The 19499-nt window shown below is 45.9% G+C and overlaps 1 protein-coding gene across 3 annotated transcripts in view; it reads left to right on the forward strand.

The window, feature by feature from the left end:
• The first annotated feature begins 1877 nt into the window (after positions 1-1877).
• Positions 1878-19499, forward strand: part of DGAT1 (diacylglycerol O-acyltransferase 1) — a 43251-nt gene continuing 25629 nt past the window's right edge. The window contains exons 1-5 of one of the 3 annotated variants that reach the window (XM_078617624.1): positions 2155-2239; positions 4271-4511; positions 12873-12960; positions 13470-13510; positions 16536-16621. In XM_078617624.1, coding sequence (XP_078473750.1) covers positions 4393-4511; positions 12873-12960; positions 13470-13510; positions 16536-16621 — 334 coding nt within the window. In that variant the 5' untranslated portion in view covers positions 2155-2239; positions 4271-4392. Of the gene's footprint in view, positions 2240-4270; positions 4512-9958; positions 11083-12872; positions 12961-13469; positions 13511-16535; positions 16622-19499 lie in introns of those variants that run through there. The other 2 variants (XM_078617623.1, XM_078617625.1) reach the window with 2 other exon arrangements.

The following is a 19499-nucleotide window of genomic DNA, read 5'->3' on the forward strand; positions in this document are numbered from 1 at the left end:
ATTGATTGGAATTTGCGCCGCGCAGGTTGAGCATTAAGTAGCATATCAAAAGCGCCCGGAACCGCCGTGCGTGTGCCAGAGGGTCGCGAGCCTATTGTTCAGAGCCACATTCCCTTTGAGGTAGGGAGGATAAATAGGGAGCGCAAAGGGGGAAATCACGCTCTTCTCTCCAGCGCCAGGCGACAGGACGCTCTCCAGTCCAGCGACCCGAACGTCCGTGAGACGCATCGAGGCACGCTGCGAGTACGGGATCAACGAACCGCCGTGGGCATCTAACAGGGAGTAAGAAGGTGAAGTAGGATAATAGCCGATAGATAAGGAATAGGTACAGGTTTAGTGGAATAGGCCAGCCTCGTCGACTCACTGATTCAACATTAGTTACCAGGTAGCGAATAATAAATCATTAATAGCGAAGCGTGGCCTCGCGTGATCTTGTCGAGCAGTGGGAACGTGTGGGTGCGCGTGTGTACACAGTGGTTCGCCACGTGAGTGAGCGCTGCGTAGAGCAGCGCACGAGTGGGTGTCGCGTGTGTGCAGGTGTGTGCGCTCGTAGTGTGGGGGGAAGGGGTCGGTGCGTCCGCAGGCCCCCGCTCCGTCTGTCGCCGCCAGGACTCGCGCAGTGTGAGGGCAGCGTCGTTCGCCCTCCGACCCCTGACCCCCGTTTAATAACGCGTGATCCGTGGAGAGACAACGCAGCGTCTGCAGGTGAACGAGGGCGTGCGGCGAGCTATGCCTCTCACACGAGCTCGCGGAGGGACGGACCAGGGAGGGGAGCCGTCGGGCGATGAGCCCAGCGACGGCAGCAGCTGCTCGCAGAGCAGCGAGGGGTCGGCGCACGGCGGAGCCCCTGCCATAGGCACGGAGTAGGGAGGGACTTCGGGGACCAGCGGCCCCAACATTAGTCATGTTGATAACCGCTTTGTTTATAAAATGTTAATTTGTAGTTGAGAGTTGTTAGTTATCTTCTTGGTTCTTTCGGTAAAGTCACGTAGAAGGGAAATAATAAAATAATAAAAATAAAACATAATAAAATTATTCTCACGATGTTTCGGCCATAACGCAAGCAGCCGTCCTCAGGTGAAGAACAGGTCTGTCGGAAAGACAGTGTCTGAATGAACACCACCATGCTTGGCAGCGTATATTTAAGCTGGGTTGGAGGGGGAAGAGCGCCTTGACAAAGGAATTTGCATATCAAGAGGAATTTAGCATATTTATGGGAAATGCAGATATGGGATTAGTCACTACTTGTGGAATGCGTAGGAGGTAGGCGGGGGCTTTCAAAGTCATATTATGCCCGTGCATTATGCAGGATTAGTATGGAGCTGCAGCAGTTAAACCACCACGTAAAAAACTAAAATATAAACTAAATCAGTATCATCAATATACTAAATATACTCTCCAATAAGCTGAGCTACTAACAGTAAGTCATACATTACAATTCTATGTCGCAAAAAATATAATATGCCTCCAGCTAAACTTTTTCCTCTTACATCACACGGGTCTACCCCGTACTATATACTGCCATAGACAAACCCAACATTAAATTATATATTGTATTACTATACAGAGGCTTAGACTATACATTGTAATATTACACTATGTATTATGCTACCCACCCTACTGTATACCACACTGCTGTATATTCACTATACAATTACGATACTATATATTACCTTATACATTATATTAAACATTACACTTTTATACTCACACTCAGGCCGGGCCTGAGTGTGAGGGGCGGGGCCTGAGTGTGAGGGGCGGGGCTTGAGTGGGAGGGGGCGGGGCCTGAGCGTGAGGGGCGGGGCTTGCGTGTGAGGGGCGGGGCCTGAGTGTGAGGGGCGGGGCCTGGGTGTGAGGGGCGGGGCTTCGAGGGTTGAGAGACGTGAGGGGGGGAAGTGCGGCGCCTACGAGGCAGCAGCAGTCAGCAAGTTGGTGGTGGTTGAGGGTTGAGGCAACTTGGCTCCTTTATCGCGCTCTCGCCGCGCTTGACTTGTGCCTCTAGGTGCCAGGAGTTGTTCGTTACCGCTGAAGCGAGGAGGAGCAGGGGGAGGACAATGAAGGGCTCGTCCACCCCCGACAAACCCAAGGCGACGGAGGGCGACGGCGCGCCCCCTCCGCGAGCTCGCGGCGCCAGGAGGCGCTGCGCCAGCTCGAGCGGCCCCGGCGCGAGTCCGGCGGGAGAAGCGCCGCGCGGACTCCGGGACAACAACCAGGAGGAGGGCGGCGGCGGCAGTCTGAAGTAAGTGGCGCTCACCCGGGGGAGGGTGGACGCAGCGGGGCAGGGTGCGGGGCTGTGTCCTTGGGCAGCAGCGCCTGCCCACAGAGGGAACCCATGCGATACGAAGAAGGGGTGGCGCTCGGAGCGAAGCACCGGTTGATTCAAGAGTCCAGAGCTGTTACTGCCATCTCCTGGCCTCCTCGTAGTCGCACACCTTCACGTGGCATTATTCCCAGCCTGCAGCGAGCGGTCAGCAGGCGTCAGCCTGCTGAGCTTCCACATGGTGTGGGCGCGGAGTAGGTGAAAGGTGAGAAGCAACTCTGGCAAATAGAAAGTTTTCCACCTGTGGATCAAATTGGTTTCTGCCATGGCAATGTGGAATGGTCACCAATAGCACCATTGGTTTCGTGAGACACGTGGTGAGGCCCACGGCACGAGGAGACCAGATTTGTGCGTAAATGAAGGTCAGGAGGTCGTCCCGGGCCAGTGACGCCAAACTCCCGCACCCCCCAGTCTCGCCATGGCCACCAGAGTTGTAAACATCAGTTTTATTTCACATTACCAAGTAATGGGAAATACTTGTTTTCCTCCTATAGGCACGTTTATGAACAGGTAGATGTTTGTACAATTGACCACGCCAATCGGTGCGTTCATTCGTAATTCCAACCGAAGACGATTCCAAGTTCGTGACTTTCAAAATCAATTATTCTGACAACGGTTACCGGTTTTTCGATTATCGTTTAACTGTAATGCTCCACGCAAGCAATTCGATGCTGTATATCACGAGCTTGGTTGTCATCCAGTGCTGGAGAGGCAGCAGCGAGAATTGGTGGATCGCAAAGATCGTGACAACCCCTTCACGTTGGTGTTTCGGAAGTGTCATTCGCTGGCTCGCCAGGAGACGGTGGTGCAGCAAGTTGACTAATCGCCATCTGTTTCCGTCTGTACGGGGATATAACTGTTGCCCCCTCTCACACGTGGGTTTTCTCTGGGTGCTCTGGTTTCCTCCCACTTGCATAAACAGATTAATTGGGGCTAAAATAAAACAAATAACACACTGTAACAGGACCCTCCTGAGAAATAGTCCTAGCACATCGTGTGGTTCTCCTTGACGAAATGTATGAAGAAGCGTGATTATGATGGTGACTTTGATGTTAAACGTCTAGTGAGCACTAAGAGGATAACTTCTGCTTATAGGCCTGCCGCTTGCCTCCTGCACACCACCTCTGCCCAACAGCACCGATCATAGTGTCCCCACTTGGAAGGCTCTTACACTGTTCTTAGCTGTGCAGCAGCAGGGTGGCTCAGTGGCAGCACTTGTGCATCACAGCAACAAGCCCCTTCGTTCATAATCATGATGTCAACTTGTAACGCGCCGCCGAATGGTATTCGTCCACTTGCAAAGAGAGAGGATGACTCGGTGGCACGAGAAGGAACCACACACAAGCGGGAAAACAGCAGCAGTGATGCAGTGAGCCAGTGCAAACAATTGCCCAAGCTCTGTGGTCCTCTATTATAAATAATTATAAGCTAATTAATGAGTGTTTCTATGTGGAAGAAAACCAGAGCACCCAGAGAAAACCAGTGACATTGTATTTTTTCAGCTATGGAAGGAAACCATTTGACCTGGAGGGAAACCCATGCAGAACAGGATGAGAAGATACAAACTACACACACAAAGATGCCCGAGTTGTAAATCGAACCCTCACCCTTCTTGCTGGGAGGCACGAGTGTTAACCACTGCACTGCCACCCTTCCGCACCTGAAACGAATGCGTTTCGTAATCCCGGGAGATTTGGAATTTGGACCGTGGTGGTGGCTCACAGTTGTGTGGTCTGGTGAGTGATGTCATAGCACAGCTGAAAGCGTCTGCTTGCAGCAGCCAGTGCACACTGTAGCAATGAGGCTTTTAGAAAGTCACCGAGAGACCGCGGAAATGGCATCATTGACTTTGTGTGAACGAGCGAGTTACACTCGCCATATGACTCCCCACTACTTGAAAATACATCTGTGTTGATAGTACTAAAAACTAAACTATGTTTATTTTCCCAGGTAAGGCCCACTGGGCTATATAGCTATTTTCAGAAGTGACCTGGCCACAAATGATAGCTCAACGAAGTGGCTTATTACGTGGACATTTCTTGCAGCCAAATACTCTAAACGCATGTTTCTAAATGTGGAGGGAAGAACCGGAGGACTCGGACAAAAATCCACACGACCACTTGGAGAACATGCAAACTCTAAATATACGGGCGTCAGGGTCGGGATCGAAATCACGACCTCCGTATACCAGGTGAGGTAGTTAACATCTTGCCACCATGGCACCTCTGTCGCCACTTTGAGTACTCTTAGCCACCTGACACAGCCAAAGGATTTGCCACGGTGTGCAAGCGCTTAATGCACCTATTGTTATTGTTTCAGCTCGCTCACCAAATGTAGGTTTCATTGGATTCGCGAGGTTATATTGGAGACGACGACAAACATGTGGACAAGATCCAGGAAGTCAGAATACAAATCCAGGACTTCCTGGGTTGTTGTTTGGTTGAGGATTGTAAGGATTGTTCTTCAGCTCACCGGTTTGACACTCGTTTAAGTAACAATTCAGTTATTGTTCTGTGTCAGGTGGTGGAGGGTCTTAACAACACAGATTTGGTCAGATCATTACATGGCTTCATCCAAAAATATATTTTAAATCCAAAAGCACAAAGCCTACCTTTGATTTGCTTTAACGTATAGATTTTATTCATAACGGCTTAGGATTCATGAATATTCCTTTTATTGGAGACTGGAGACAAGGGTTAAATGATAAGAGTTACATTTCCACAAACTTAATTTCTTTGTTCATTTATTTATCTGAACATGGTATGAGCGTAGAGAGTTGTGTCTCTGCATGAGACTACATCTGTATCGGCTGTGTCGCTGCTCTTGCCACATTGCAGGCGGTTCTCGTGTCGTGCTGATCTCAACGGCTGCACTCGGCATCCTGCTGCAACCTGGCACGGTTTTATTCTGGCTGTCTTTTTGCGATGAAGTCATATGTTGTTGTTTGTTAACTTGGTAGGTTTTCATAGCCAGTACTCTGGTCCATTTTGGCTTTGGCTGTGTAGTTTATGCCATTCGTTTTGTCATTAACCCATCACCAGCTGACAGGATTGAGTCGATAAGTCACCATCAACCAAAGGTCTGAAGTTTGATTCAATTTGGCAGGAACGTCGTTGCCATAGAGATATACGATTTCCCCAAGTTTCGCGTCTCGAGGTCAAACGGTTTTTATTTGAGAGGTCACTAAATATTTACCTGATATGGCTCCCAGATGAGACCAATGGCAGGAAAAGTACTAATAGTATTTTTTTTCATGATGCCACAGTAAACAGTAAAATATTAATGGAAAACTCTGTATGTTCTATATACAAATATGTAATTTATTTTAACGTTCATTGTAAGGCATAATGTTGGTCTTTGACATTCTGCTATATCCTGTAAAAAGGTAATCTATTAAAATATTTTACCTTTTCATAAACAAACTTAACATGTATACTTGTGTCAAGATGTTCTGCGATAAAACTAGCACTGCCTTGCAATGCAAAGACAAACTATCTTGTCTGATCTCAGCATGGTAATAAATAAATAAAATATCCATGCCAATCATCCATGGAACGTTTTAATGAGTACACTGCATTGTGATATTTGGCTAATTCCATTATTGATAGTTTGCATGTGGGAGGAACTGGAGAAAACCCGCACCGATGAGGGTTGGCACTCAAAGCGTCGCACAGAATGATTAAGGAATCTATTTCTGTACTGCCATTTCCTGGCCACCTCCAGCACCAAACCTCCAGCACCAAACCTACACCTGGTATTCCAGACAAATCCCCTTGCAATCACTAAACAGGCTCTAACTGCTTAGCTTCCCTTTAGGCCGACTATTTAGTTTGCTGGTAAAACCGCTTAAAGTAGCAATGTGAGGTGAGCTGCCATGCAGGCCAAGTCTATACAAGAAGTAAACGCGTAAACAAACACCTACCAGAACCAGGGGCGGTTTCTTCATTAGGGCGATTGGGCGACGCACCACCAATGTCATTCAACCACAGAGTCACGCTAGCCGTCACTGTGCCTCTGGATATAGTCCAATCAGCGTCATGTCACGTTCTGTGGAGTACCGCCTCTTTTTGGGCGATTTCACTCCGGCTGAGAATCGCCCCGAGTGGCCCCATAGACTTACATTCAAAGATGTTTTTTTTCGAACGGGGGCGCTGCAATGCATTCTCTATGGCTTCCGGGAGGGCTCGCCCTAACGTGCTTACATCATCATACGTGCTTACGTCATCATACGTAAGCACGTTTCATCCAACAATATAATTTGTCGCCACCTAGTGGAATCTTTAATAAAAGAAACTTGAGTGGTTTGTTTTAATAGTGAGTATAGAAACAAACAAGATGTATTGTAAGAGTCACTTTATTTTTTATTAATATTAAAGAAGTGAAGTTGCCTTTACATGCTTAAGCTGTTAATTTATTCATTGCATGGGTGGACCTTATCCTTATCAATCATCCAGACATTTGCCCCCCCTGAGAGATTTTGCAGGAGCCGCCACTGACCAGAACACTCGTGTGTGAATTAAGTGTTCTATTCCTGTTGCTACCCAGAAAGTCTCAACTCTTTCAGGAGGGGCCTGCCAAGATTTAGCTGCAATGCGTAATCTCAAATTGGGATGTTTTCGCTAAATCCCAGTTGCACTCTTGAGGGTTTTTTTTAATAAAAGGGAGGAAACTGTAGAATATGTACAGAACAGATGGAGAATATACAACCTCCACACGGAAAGGTGTCCGAGTTGGGAATCGAACCCATGAATTCTTGTTGCGAGGCATGAGTGTCCCCACTGTGACATCCTGCCTTCTGTGTTTCAGTTCAGTACCATTTATGGGATGAGAAACTGTGTGGGGCATCTTACACCCCTGTGGCAACTCCCTTCGTGTATTAGTTTAAAAGGTGAAATAGTTATGCTTATTGATGGAGACGTCTCCATGTGTGGCAGACCGCTAACTGGTCTTTACCATTGTGTTTCATGCAGTTAGTGGTGACTCAAAACAAAGATTTTAACAATGTTACTGCAAGTAATGCGGCCTGGACCATTTGTATGTCCACATGCCTTCATTAGGCCACGCGTGTTTTCAATTCACACGGTATTGACGTGGCTGCGGAGTGTAATGTAGTTGAGCCAAGACCAAGGATCTGGCTTTGATTGCAGAATTTAAATGGAAGGGTTAATTGGGTTTGGTTGGGCGGGATGTATTATGAGTGCTGTTGCATCAGAACAGGATTTTCTGCTATTGGTTGAACCTAATACAGTGCCCCTGTGGTCTATGAACTCCGCATGGAGAACCACAGGAGGGTATGGAAGCGGAGGAGTGTGGGGCTGCAGTGTACTGGGCTAACTGGAGTACATGTCATAATGATTCTCACATGTTTACACATGAAAGCCTAACCCAGTCCAGACTTTCAGCGGGGTCGTGCCAGGTTTTTTTCAAAAGGAGGTGATGATGTTGCTGTGTGTAATCCCAATTGAGTAATTGGCAGGTAAGTTTTAAACTTAGGGATGTTTGGCTAATACCATTTTTATTGTATTTACCAGAGGTGTGGACTCGAGTCATGTGACTTGGACTCGAGTCAGACTCGAGTCATGAATTTGATGACTTGCGACTCGACTTGGACTTGCATAACAATGACTTTGTCCCACCTATGAGATGTGGACTCGAGTCATGTGACTTGGACTCGAGTCAGACTCGAGTCATGAATTTGATGACTTGCGACTCGACTTGGACTTGCATAACAATGACTTTGTCCCACCTCTGGTATTTACACACTTTGTTGAACTTGCCATGTTGTCGGTTTATATTTTTTGGAATCTTTGACGCTTAATATCTTGATCTACGCAGCCTAACGAGCTGAAATTTTCTACACAGACAAATCAATATATAATTACCGGTCCAACTACTACATTTGAATCATTAAAAACTACAACTACATTTTAATAATTCATAATCGTACATTGTACCCCCCCATTTTTGGAATCACGAATGGTCGCGCCCACCTACGGCGGCAAAGATCTCGCGTCCAATGACGACGGCTGTTGCTGGCCAGCCTGTGACCAATGAAAGAGGCGCTCGTATCGTCCAATGACGACGGCTGTTGCTGGCCAGCCCGTAACCAATGAAAGAGGCGCTCACATCGCCACTTGTGGCGCCGGGTCGACTGTTACAGCGAGGGCGACAAGTATAACACAATAGATATAAAACAACAAGCTGTTCAATGCACACATAAAAGTTGGTGGCTTTCTTTTGATACGTTGAATTTTCATTATGCAGGCCACCCACTTTTATTGAGCAGATCTAATTTTTTCCGGGGTCAACAAATATTTCTAACTTTTGAATGCAAATAAAAGTGTGTGCATTGATAAGCTTGTTGTTTTATACTTTTTTTTCCTATGCGAAGAAAGTGAAGAACCCGGAGGAAAGCCATGCAAAACAAGGGGAGAACATTCAAACTCCACCCCGATAGGGGCCCGAGTTGGGAATGAAACCCAGGTCCTTCTGTTCTGAGGCACAGGTGTTAACCACTGCGCCACCCAGCCTCAGTGTCGTTCCATGGCACATTGTTGCGTGGTGGTGCAATGTAGTAGTGTCATGCAGTGTTGCATATTACAAGTCTTTTCTATTGTATCTGAATATATCTCCTAGAACAGGGGTCTGCAACCTTTAAGACATAAAGAGCCACTTGGACCCGTTTCCGAAGGAAAAAATAAACTGGGAGCCGCAAAACCATTGCAACATTTAAAACAAATATAACACTGCATATATTGTTTCTTACCTTATTGCTATATATATAGGATCGTGCAGTCAGCTGTCAATCTGAATAAAAAAATGACTTTTTCACTTAACAATGTAAAATATATTTTTGCAAATTAATAGCTAAATTACCTGGTTAATGGGATTTTTGCTCCTGAACCTCAGTGCACAGTGTCTGCACATCAGGGCTGTAAGACGTCACCTTCATTTTCACACAGGCTTGCAAGCTGTCATCTGTGAGGCGTGATCGATGTTTGTTTTTAATATAGTTCATGTTGGAGAAGACCTGCTCACATACATATGTGGAGCCGAAGATCGACAGGACTCCTAATGCATACTTTTTCATGTTTATATAAGTGTTGGGGATGGCATTCCATGTTTCGAATACAAGTTTGTCCTGTTTGGGAAGGTTTTCAATATCACTCCATTTATGATTCTGAGCCAGAATGGCCTTCTGACGGGCAACATCCTCAAGAGTAGCGGTCAAGCATTTGAACTTGGACACCCATATATCTTTGTCGGCTATATCGGCCAGTTCCATCTCAAGATCAGGTTGACTTACACCTGCAAATGCAGTCATATTCAATAGGGATGGATCGATCGCCAGGGGAGTGACAGGGAAGGATAATGTCGTTTTTTCCTCTCTGAACTCACAGAATCGTTTCCCAAACGAACTTTGCATTGTGGTGATTGCAGACTTGAAATATTCCAAATTTATCGTATCATGACTTTGTTTGAACTCTCTCAAAGAGGGAAAGTGAGACAGTGTACCTCTCTGTAAATCTTTGACAAACACTGTCAACTTGCGCTCGAATGCCAAAACCTCCTCCAGCATGTGCAGGGCTGTGCCTCCTTTCCCCTGAAGGGTTGTATTTAGCGTGTTTAGATGTGCTGTCATGTCTACCATAAAATGTAATTTTTCCAGCCACTCTGGCTGTTCCAGCTCAGCAAAGGTGAGCTCTTTGCTGCCCAGGAAGGTTTTTACTTCTTCCAAACATGTGACAAAGCAACGGCAACGTTATTGCCTGTCACCGGGCGGGCAGTGTGGAGCGGAGCGGCGACCTGTCAGCAGCGGCAACGCCAGAGCAGGTGTCACAGTGCGCCTCCTCCCCTCGCTAGCATCCGCCCCGGAGCCGCGGTCAAGGTTCAAAAGAGCCGCATGCGGCTCCGGAGCCGCAGGTTGCCAACCCCTGTCCTAGAATATCTGGTTCTGATGCATCCTCTTCCATCTTCCTTCTATCACATCAAAATGCATCCCTTATACTCTCTTTGGTCTTATCTGGATACATCTTTCAAACCGTTGTCTTGCGTTGACTATTCCCTAATATCGATACCTCTGTCTCATCTGCGTCTCTCTTCAATTCACTTCACCTCTGTCTCTTGTGTCTCATCTCTTATTCTACATCTCCATCACTTTTATACATTTCTCATTGCATATATCTCTTGTGTAGTCGGTGGAATGTGTTGTCAGTTTGGTGGCTAGTGGCTGTATGTGCACACAAAACGGCACCAGTGTGCAATGATACGAATACAGACAGACGCATCCGCAGTCACGGACGCGAGAAACACGAACCCTGCCCTGCGTGTGGATGAACCCTGCACGAGCACCGCGTGTGTGGGTGCCCATGCTGGAATGCGGCTGGGAATGCACGAGTGGCAACAGCTGTTGAGGTTGCACAAGAGGGGTGGGAGTGAACGAGGTGGGTGGCGGCTGCGGTGGGGCAGCTGGCTGGAGGTTACTGGGCATGGGTCAGCATATTTAGGGTCTCTACAAACACTGTTGCGGTTGTCAAGGGGAGAGTAAGCCTGCACCTTTGATGGGGTGGGCAATAGCTGGCAAGGGGGGTGGTGACGTATGCCATTGCTGTGTGGCAGAGGAGGGCCACGCTTGACACATAGCCGGCCCTATGAGGTCTCGTATAAATAGTGCGCTGCCTGAAGATGTGGACTTGCCTGAAGCCAGAACAGCAGCATTGATCCGGAGACAAAGCTTGTCATATGGGCAGTAGTGCCTCAAGGTAAGAAGGGCCTGGGTTCAGCTTCTGCCTCGGGCACTTTTCTGTGTAGAGTTGGTATATTCTCCCTCTGTTCTGCATGGGTTTCCTCCAGGTTCTCCAGTTTCTTTCAAATGAACACACATGCAATGTAACTGTTATTTGCCAAACATTGCAATACTGGAAAAGTCTGCAAATTACTCAATTGTGATGACACATAGCAACATCATCCCCGACTAAAAACACTTGACAGAACTCTCCTGAAATAGTCTTGAGACTCGGTGAAGGTTTCCTGGGTAAACAAGGGCAATGATAATAATTCTAGATTTGAAGCTTTCGTGACTGCAAGGATTCATATTCTTTGGTGTTTTCGGTAAAGTCACAGATAAAAAATTTAAATTAATAAAAATAAAATTAAAATCACGACGTTTCGGAGGCAACACAAGCTTCCGTCTTCAGGTGGAACCGTCACAGCACGATAGCTGTATCAAGTAAGAGAAATTCCAAGAAAACAGTCCTTGTATATATACTGGTTGAGGTTGGGAGGAGCCAAGGTGGGCCCTGAATATTATTTTTAAATCCTTTATATTAAGTTCGCTTGCTTGCGTGCTTGCTTGCTTGCGTGCTTGCGTGCTTGCGTGCTTGCGTGCTTGCTTACGACCGTGCAAATCTTTCGGTCGTTTTTTAACCCACTTCCCGTGATCCAATCGAGCTGACATTTTCTACACAGACTCGTTGTGCGAGACAATTAATGTTCGTGAAAAAAAAATTCCCAAAATTTTACACTTTTTAGGCAAAAAATATTTATTTTACATATATTCAAATAGAACTCATTCATGGCTTTGGCTGAACGTAACAGTGTAAGAGCCCAGAGCGTAACCCCTCCACAGGCCGTGGCGGAGTAGCGCAGTTGGTAGCGCCCTCGCTTCCCATGCCAAAGGTCGCGGTATCGATCCCCGCGTCCTCCACAGGCGAATATATTTTTAAATCCTTTATATTAAGTTCGCTGCCACGCATATAAAGGATTTATAGTGAAAAACTTTGTTTTTACGGGTTATACTTATTGTGAGGTTCGGCTGAAGCACGCTATTAGGAATGAGCCTTTGTTGTGTAAACTAGGTGCGGCTGATGTAAAGGTGCGTGTAAATGGGACTGAGCCTTTTGTTATGTAGAGGTGGTGCGGCTGAAAACGCTGCCAGGAATGAGTCTTTGTTGTGTAGAATGGTTGAACTGGGAGGTTCTAAGAGTTGTTAAGGTGCGGGTGATGTAAAGGTGCGGCTGCTGGTAATGGGACTGAGCCTTTGTTATGTAGATGAAACAGCACTTTTGTTACGTTGCTGGGATTAATTCTAGATTTGCCAAATATGTATGGTAAAACTTAAAGTAGGAAAACCAGTGTGTGAAAAAAGAAGAAGAAACTATACGGTAATTGAAGAATGGTGCCTGTCAAATAAGATGGTCCAAATATGTGTAGTTAAATCTTTTTTGCATGGTTAATAACATCTTTCCAATGATTACTAAGTTTGTACCCATCATCACGGTTAAAATTATGTTTGTGTTTGTATATTTGGATGGCTTCGTGTACAAACCTTTGATGGTAGCCAGGAGGTTTGCAGAGCACCTTGGTTTCGGAAAAGACAATTTCAAGAGAGCCCACAGCGTTGTAGCAATGATCGGCAATGGCGGAAGAATCAGTTTTGCCTTGTTTCAGATCTGACTTGTGCTCGCGGACACGATCATAGATAATAATATCTCTTTCCCACCTCGCTCTACCCTCTGCCCCTTCCGTGTTCTTCATTCACCTTGCACTGTAGATGCCACCGAGTGCAGGACTCACTCCTGAGCTCCTCCAGTGGTTTCAGCAACTATAGAGGCATCATCAACTGGTGTGTCATCATGCTGGTATGGGCGTGTGTGTGCATGTGTGATGATTATAGATGTGTGATGTGGGCGACAGCATGGTGGCTTGGCCCTCATGCGATTTCTGCTCAAGTCTCAGAAGGCCCGTTGTTAACGCGGAGGTTCTCGTAGCCTACGATAGATTTTTTGTTTGGGCCAAGTAATGATCAAATCTGTGTCGATAAGATACCTCCAGCACCTGACACAGCAAAACAACTTAATTGTCACCTGTAAAGTCATTTAATGATGTGCCAATAAGATTAAAACTAAATATTAACCATCATAAACAAAGCAATTCTTATTACAGTTTATCTGGGCCAAATGATGAACATTATCTGCATTATTCCTGATAACTGCTCATGCATGTTCTGGTCGTAGCAGGATTGCAATATTATTGTTATTGTTATGCGCGTGTTGTTTTCACGTCTCTCTGAGGTTGTGAGAACTTCTCCGGTTATGTCTCACTTGAGCCGCTTGCGACTCACGAGAACCCCCTGTGCCCACCCTCCCAGGTGCTGGGAAACGCCCGTCTCTTCCTAGAGAACCTCATGAAGTAAGACTTTTCAGCTCAGGAAAACTGTAATAATAATAACAGTACAGGTGTGTCTCACTTAAGGAGTGGTAAGCGAACACTCGATAAACGATCATCATTTTCCCATTGACTCCCATATACAAATTTGAGATACGTTTCAGACGCAACATTTTGCACTCTTGACCAACTCTTTTAATGTGAAACAGATACATTTGAAATCACTCGCACACACATTTTCTCTCCACTCAATCACACAGCCCTCTCATGCTATCTCACTCTCTCCATCTCATACATACACACATTCCTCCCCCCACCAAATAAAAATAAACCCCGATGTAGTCTTAACAGACTTTTGGGCCAAGTGTTGTTAGCGAGCACCTTTGAAGGCTGGAATGACACACAAGTGGTGGGTGGCCAGTACCACGCCCGGCCATATTTGTCGCCAAGTGGCATGTTACACTCTGCATCAGCTACTTATTTGAGTCAAGGTGATCCTAGGGGAGACCCAGGAACATTTCAGATTATCGTCACTGGTGTTGGACGTGAGCGGGAACAAAACTCTAATAGCCGGATTCGTAGCGCCGCGTGCTATCCGTTGCGCCACCGCTCCCTACACCCACCCCACCATCCACCAACCCATTACACTGACACCACAAGGCCCCCACCCGTCACCCACTCCTTCCCGAATCATAAGCACAGGAGCCTCATAAACAAACAACGGCGGGCAGTGGTGCGCCCCCTGCCATCACGGGACGCATTTGATTGATCGTCTCCGCTCGTTACGTGAACATTTACTAATTTTGTGAACAAATTAGGCTAATTTCAAATAACTCGTTATAGCGACTTCTCGTAAATAGAACGCTCGTTAAGCGAGACACACCTGTAATGGTAATGTTTTTTTTTGACAGAGCGCCCTTTACACCGGGACATCTCAGAACACTTCACATTTGCGTTTACATCTCATCGCAACCGATTTTTTAAAGGGCATCCCCAGTGGCAGCTGTTTCTATGTGGACACAAGGTGACTTGGTACCTGACATGCAAGCGGGCATTGGATTGCTACCAGGTGGGGGCAATGTTGCTATGTTGGCTATCATTTGTGGTCAGGTCACTTGTGAAAAAGAGCTGTAAAGCTCGTTAAAATAAAAAAATAATTTCGTTTTTAGCTTAATAGAGTAATTTGCGGGTAATTGTTCAATTTTGGACCGTGATGCCAGCACACAATGGCCTGTTCACTTCGAATGTCATCACAGGATCTTTAGCATTACAATACTACACCTGCCCTGGTTACTACACCTGCAGTAATAACCAGGGCGGCCTGCCGGTTTCACTCTTGTCATGGCTTGTCATTTAAAGCTTTCGTGACTGCAGGGATTCATCTTCTTGGTTCTTTCGGTAAAGTCACGTAGAAGGAAAAGAATAAAATAATACAAATAAAACATAATAAAATAATTTTCACGACGTTTCGGCCACAACGCAAGCAGCCGTCTTCAGGTGGAGAACATGTCTGTCGAGAAGGCAGAGTCTTGCGTTGTGGCCGAAACGTCGTGAGAATTATTTTATTATGTTTTATTTTTATTATTTTCCTTCTACGTGACTTTACCGAAAGAACCAAGAAGATGGCTTGTCATGTTACGACACTATTTAAATTGTCGTCATTATTATTAGTAGTAGTTTTTTATGGTTAACACACCCGCAGTAATAGCCAGGACGACTTGCTGGATTTGAATCCTGAATCTCTGTAACAAGTGGCAAGCATGCTATGGCTGGGCTGTGTCACTGCCCCGATCAGTATGAATAGTTTTGCCCTCCCAACTGCACCTACGTGTTGGTATTGAATTCCCGTGTCTGCCCCCATGTTACTTGTGGTGGAGCCTTACAGGAGCGCTGCTGCCTGCTGTGAAGTGGACACTGCCCATTGTGCGAGGTTATTTACAAGAGGGGGATTCTCTGGGCTTGGGTCCAGGCCCACATGCTAGTAGTGCAAGTTACTGTTTTATTATTATAAACATTTGATTAACGCTTGTATGCCCAGGAAAGCCTCTGAGTCTCAAGACTCGTTTTCATCAGCAGAACATATGTAACATTGGACTTCCCAGCTTACTAACGGTTCTTATCTGGCTTAAGAGAGGGCAATAATTAATGATGTTTAGGCAGCGGTATGGAATATGGAGCATGATGAGCATTTAAATTTGGAAATTGCACACATCACTAAGAGACAGCATCATTGTTCTTGTGCATGTGTGTATATGTGATATTTGGAGTTTGTACGGGAAATTATAGTTGTTGAGTTGACTGCCAGCCCCGTAATTTGTATGTATAGGACAGTGGCATTGTGGGTAGGCCGCATCCTGTGCTGATGTCCCAAGCACTCAGGTTTAATACTTGGGGCCTGAGTACAGAACGACTTGCGCATTTCTCAAAATAGTGTAAGTTGGGTTAAAGGTAGAGCTTGTCGTGATTCTGTTTGAATGAGGAAGTTAAGGAAATCAAACAACGTAAGTTAGGATATATCTTAGGGGTGGTCAGAACTCCTAAAAAAAAGTTAGCTAAAAATTAATAACATAATTATTGGCAAAATACATATTCATAACATTAATAACTAACATAATCAACGTGCATAACATAAATTTACTTGCCTCAGCCACAGACTGAATTACAGAGCAATGACTTCTTGGTGGCCTTGTTGCATGGGTGTTGCCTGCTTGGACGCTGATTGGCTGATGCAGTGAGAGCAATGACCTCACCCCTGGCAACCACAGCCATTTACAGCATTGCTATCTCATGAGCACACCGCTAAATTTCCTTCGAATTTTGATCCGGTCTCTCTTACGACATTTCAGATCTTATTACAATTGCAGCCTGCCAGACTTATGACAAATTTTGCAAGAACTTTCTGTACTCTGGCCCTTGGCCAGCCTATCGGTGGCAATTGGCATCTGAACCCAAGCATTATTGACGAGGCCACTGCCTGGTGTCATGCCTGCATTAAAAGGTGTACTTCCCCAGCATAAATGCACGTGTTTGTGCGTGTGTGTGTGCACAGATATGGAATACTCGTTGACCCAATTCAGATCGTTTCGCTGTTTCTGAGTGATCCGTACAGCTGGCCTGCCACTTGCCTGGTCATCGGTAAGCGCTACCACCCACTCGGTGCCACACTGTCTGTCCGGTCGTCATCAGTGCGTGCTCTTATATTTAGAGTAATTTTATTTCTTGTGACGTGGCCTAGCGGGAGCGCATTCACCGCTTATTGGATACGAGTGGGAAGTACCCGGCGTTGGCCGGGCGAAAAAGACACACACACACATCGACTTACATACACACACACACATATGGACTCACACACACGGACATCGACTTACACACAAACACATGGACTTGCACACACACATTGACTTACACACATACATCGACTCACACACATACATAGACTCACACACACGTCGACCTACACACACACACACACATGGACTTACACACACAGACATCGACTTGCACACACACATGGACTTACACACAGGCATTGACGCACAAACACACATAGACTTACATACACATCGACCCACACACACACATCGACACACACATCGACACACACACACACATCGACTCTGTCTCCGTGAGAATTATTTTATTATGTTTTATTTTTATTATTTTATTATTTCCATTCTACGTGACTTTACCGAAAGAACCAAGATGAAGGATCTCTACAGTAGTATCTACCTACTCTACAGTAGTTTCTACCCACTCCATAGTTGTATATACTGACTCTATAATAGTGAGTTCAACCGAGTCTCATACATACTTTTGGAGGCAACACATGTATTAACACCAACACACGGGGTAACTGCCCCTTAACAGAATAACAACCTATGGTGGTGACCACCAGGCTAACTACACTAATTACACCGTAACTAGCGACAACAGACCGGACCACAGCTTGGGTCCAGGTCCACGTGTTGGAGACTCGGTAGAACGTAGACGAAGGTTTCTTCAGGATGAACAATGCCGGTCCCTCCGGGGGACCTGGCTTATAGTCTCTGTGGCGTGGCTGGCTCCACCCTTGGCCACGCCCACCTTCCAGAATCCTCGAGCAGGATCTCGACCTCGACCACGTGACCACCCCGAGCCCCCACTTGGGGCCCCTTTGTAGACTTAACCGGTCACGTGTCCTCTGGGGTCAACCAGAGTGCCACGTCCCTTAGTAACCCCATTTCCATGGCCGGTACTCCCACACCCTATCCTGTAGGGGCCGGCACTGCACTGCACGAAAGCGTGGTGCCATCCAGCGCAATCGATCAGCGCTCACCGAGCCCCTCTTTGGCCGGTTCTGCACCCACATCCTAGTGATGTCCGCGATATCAATACACCGCACGCCGTGCCTCTCTAGGGCCAGCATTACACAGTGACATCCCGCAATGTCACTACATTAGTATATATTGACGCCTAGTCCCGTATAGAGCCCCCGGCCTCGCCTAGATTGCCCAGCTGGCCGAGGTAGCACCTTGGCAGGCTGGGGCTGGGCCACTCCTATCCCCCCCTCCACTATCCCCCCCACCTGCTGTACAGTAATAGTACATAAGCTTTTCGATTTAAAGCTTTCGTGACTGCAGGGATTCATCTTCTTGGTTCTTTCGGTAAAGTCACGTAGAAGGGAAATAATAAAATAATCAAAATAAAACATTATAAAATACAATTCTCACGACGTTTCGGCCACGACGCAAGCAGCCGTCCTCAGGTGAAGAACTGGTCTGTTGGAAAGACAGCGTCTGAATGAACACCACCAGGCTTGGCAGCGTATATTTCAGCTGGGTTAGGGGAGGAAGGGCGCCTTGACAAAGGAATTTGCATATCAACAGAGGAATTTAGCATATTTATTGAAAATGCAGATATGGGATTAGTCACTACTTGTGGAATGCGTAGGAGGAGGGGGGGTTCTCAAAGTCATATGCCCGTGCATTATGTAGGATTAGCAGCAACAAAGGGAGGAGGTAGGGTTAGCAGTAATAAAGGGAAGGAATTTTAATAGTAAGGAGCTGCAGCAGCCAAACCACCACGTAAAAAACTAAAATTTAAACTACATCAACATCATCAATATACTAAATATACTCTCCAATAAGCTGAGCTACTAACAGTAAGTCATACATTACAATTCTACGTCGCAAAAAATATAATATGCCTCCAGCTAAACTTTTTCCATACATTACACGGATCTACCCCGTACTATATACTGCCATACACAAACCCAACATTAAATAATATACTGCATTACTATACACCACCCTATACCTTAGACTATACATTGTAATATTACACTATGTATTATTCTACCCACCCTACTGTATACCACACTGCTGTATATTCACTATACAATTACGATACTATATATTACCTTATACATTATATTAAACATTACACTTTTATACTATTTATGATTATACAATCTGCTATACACTATACCAGGGGTCGGCAACCTACGGCTCCGGAGCCGCATGCGGCTCTTTACGGGCTGCTTCTTGACGATATGTACGTATGTACAGTATGTACTCAGATGCATTGCGGCTCTTGAAATACTGAATTTTGTACCGAATTGGAAAGAAATGGCTCTTCTTGTTATTTTGGTTGCCGACCCCTGCACTATACCATTGACCGTCGCGTGAAAGGTACTAAGAGGAAGCAATGAAATATGTCAATGGGAGAGTGGTGACAAGAGACTTGCAATGGAGCAAAGACTCCATTCCCTGCGGAAAATACAAAGGATATATAGTCAATGCCAGTGAGTGGACTGTGGTCTGAAAGTCACCGTAAACGTGATCTTAACTGATTGTGTTAACGTTTACGGTGACTTTCAGACCACAGTCCAATCACTGGCATTGACAATATATTGGGTAAACAAGTGCAATCGTAATACACATTTGGTTTTTTCCGTCCTTATCGTGCAAGAATGTCATTAAAGTGATATGTTTCACAGACAAAGTCTGCAATAGTTTCACGATCAGAGAGCAAT

The sequence above is a fragment of the Lampetra planeri genome, chromosome 54, assembly GCF_965212315.1.
Source record: "Lampetra planeri chromosome 54, kcLamPlan1.2.h2, whole genome shotgun sequence".
Lineage (NCBI taxonomy): Eukaryota > Metazoa > Chordata > Hyperoartia > Petromyzontiformes > Petromyzontidae > Lampetra > Lampetra planeri.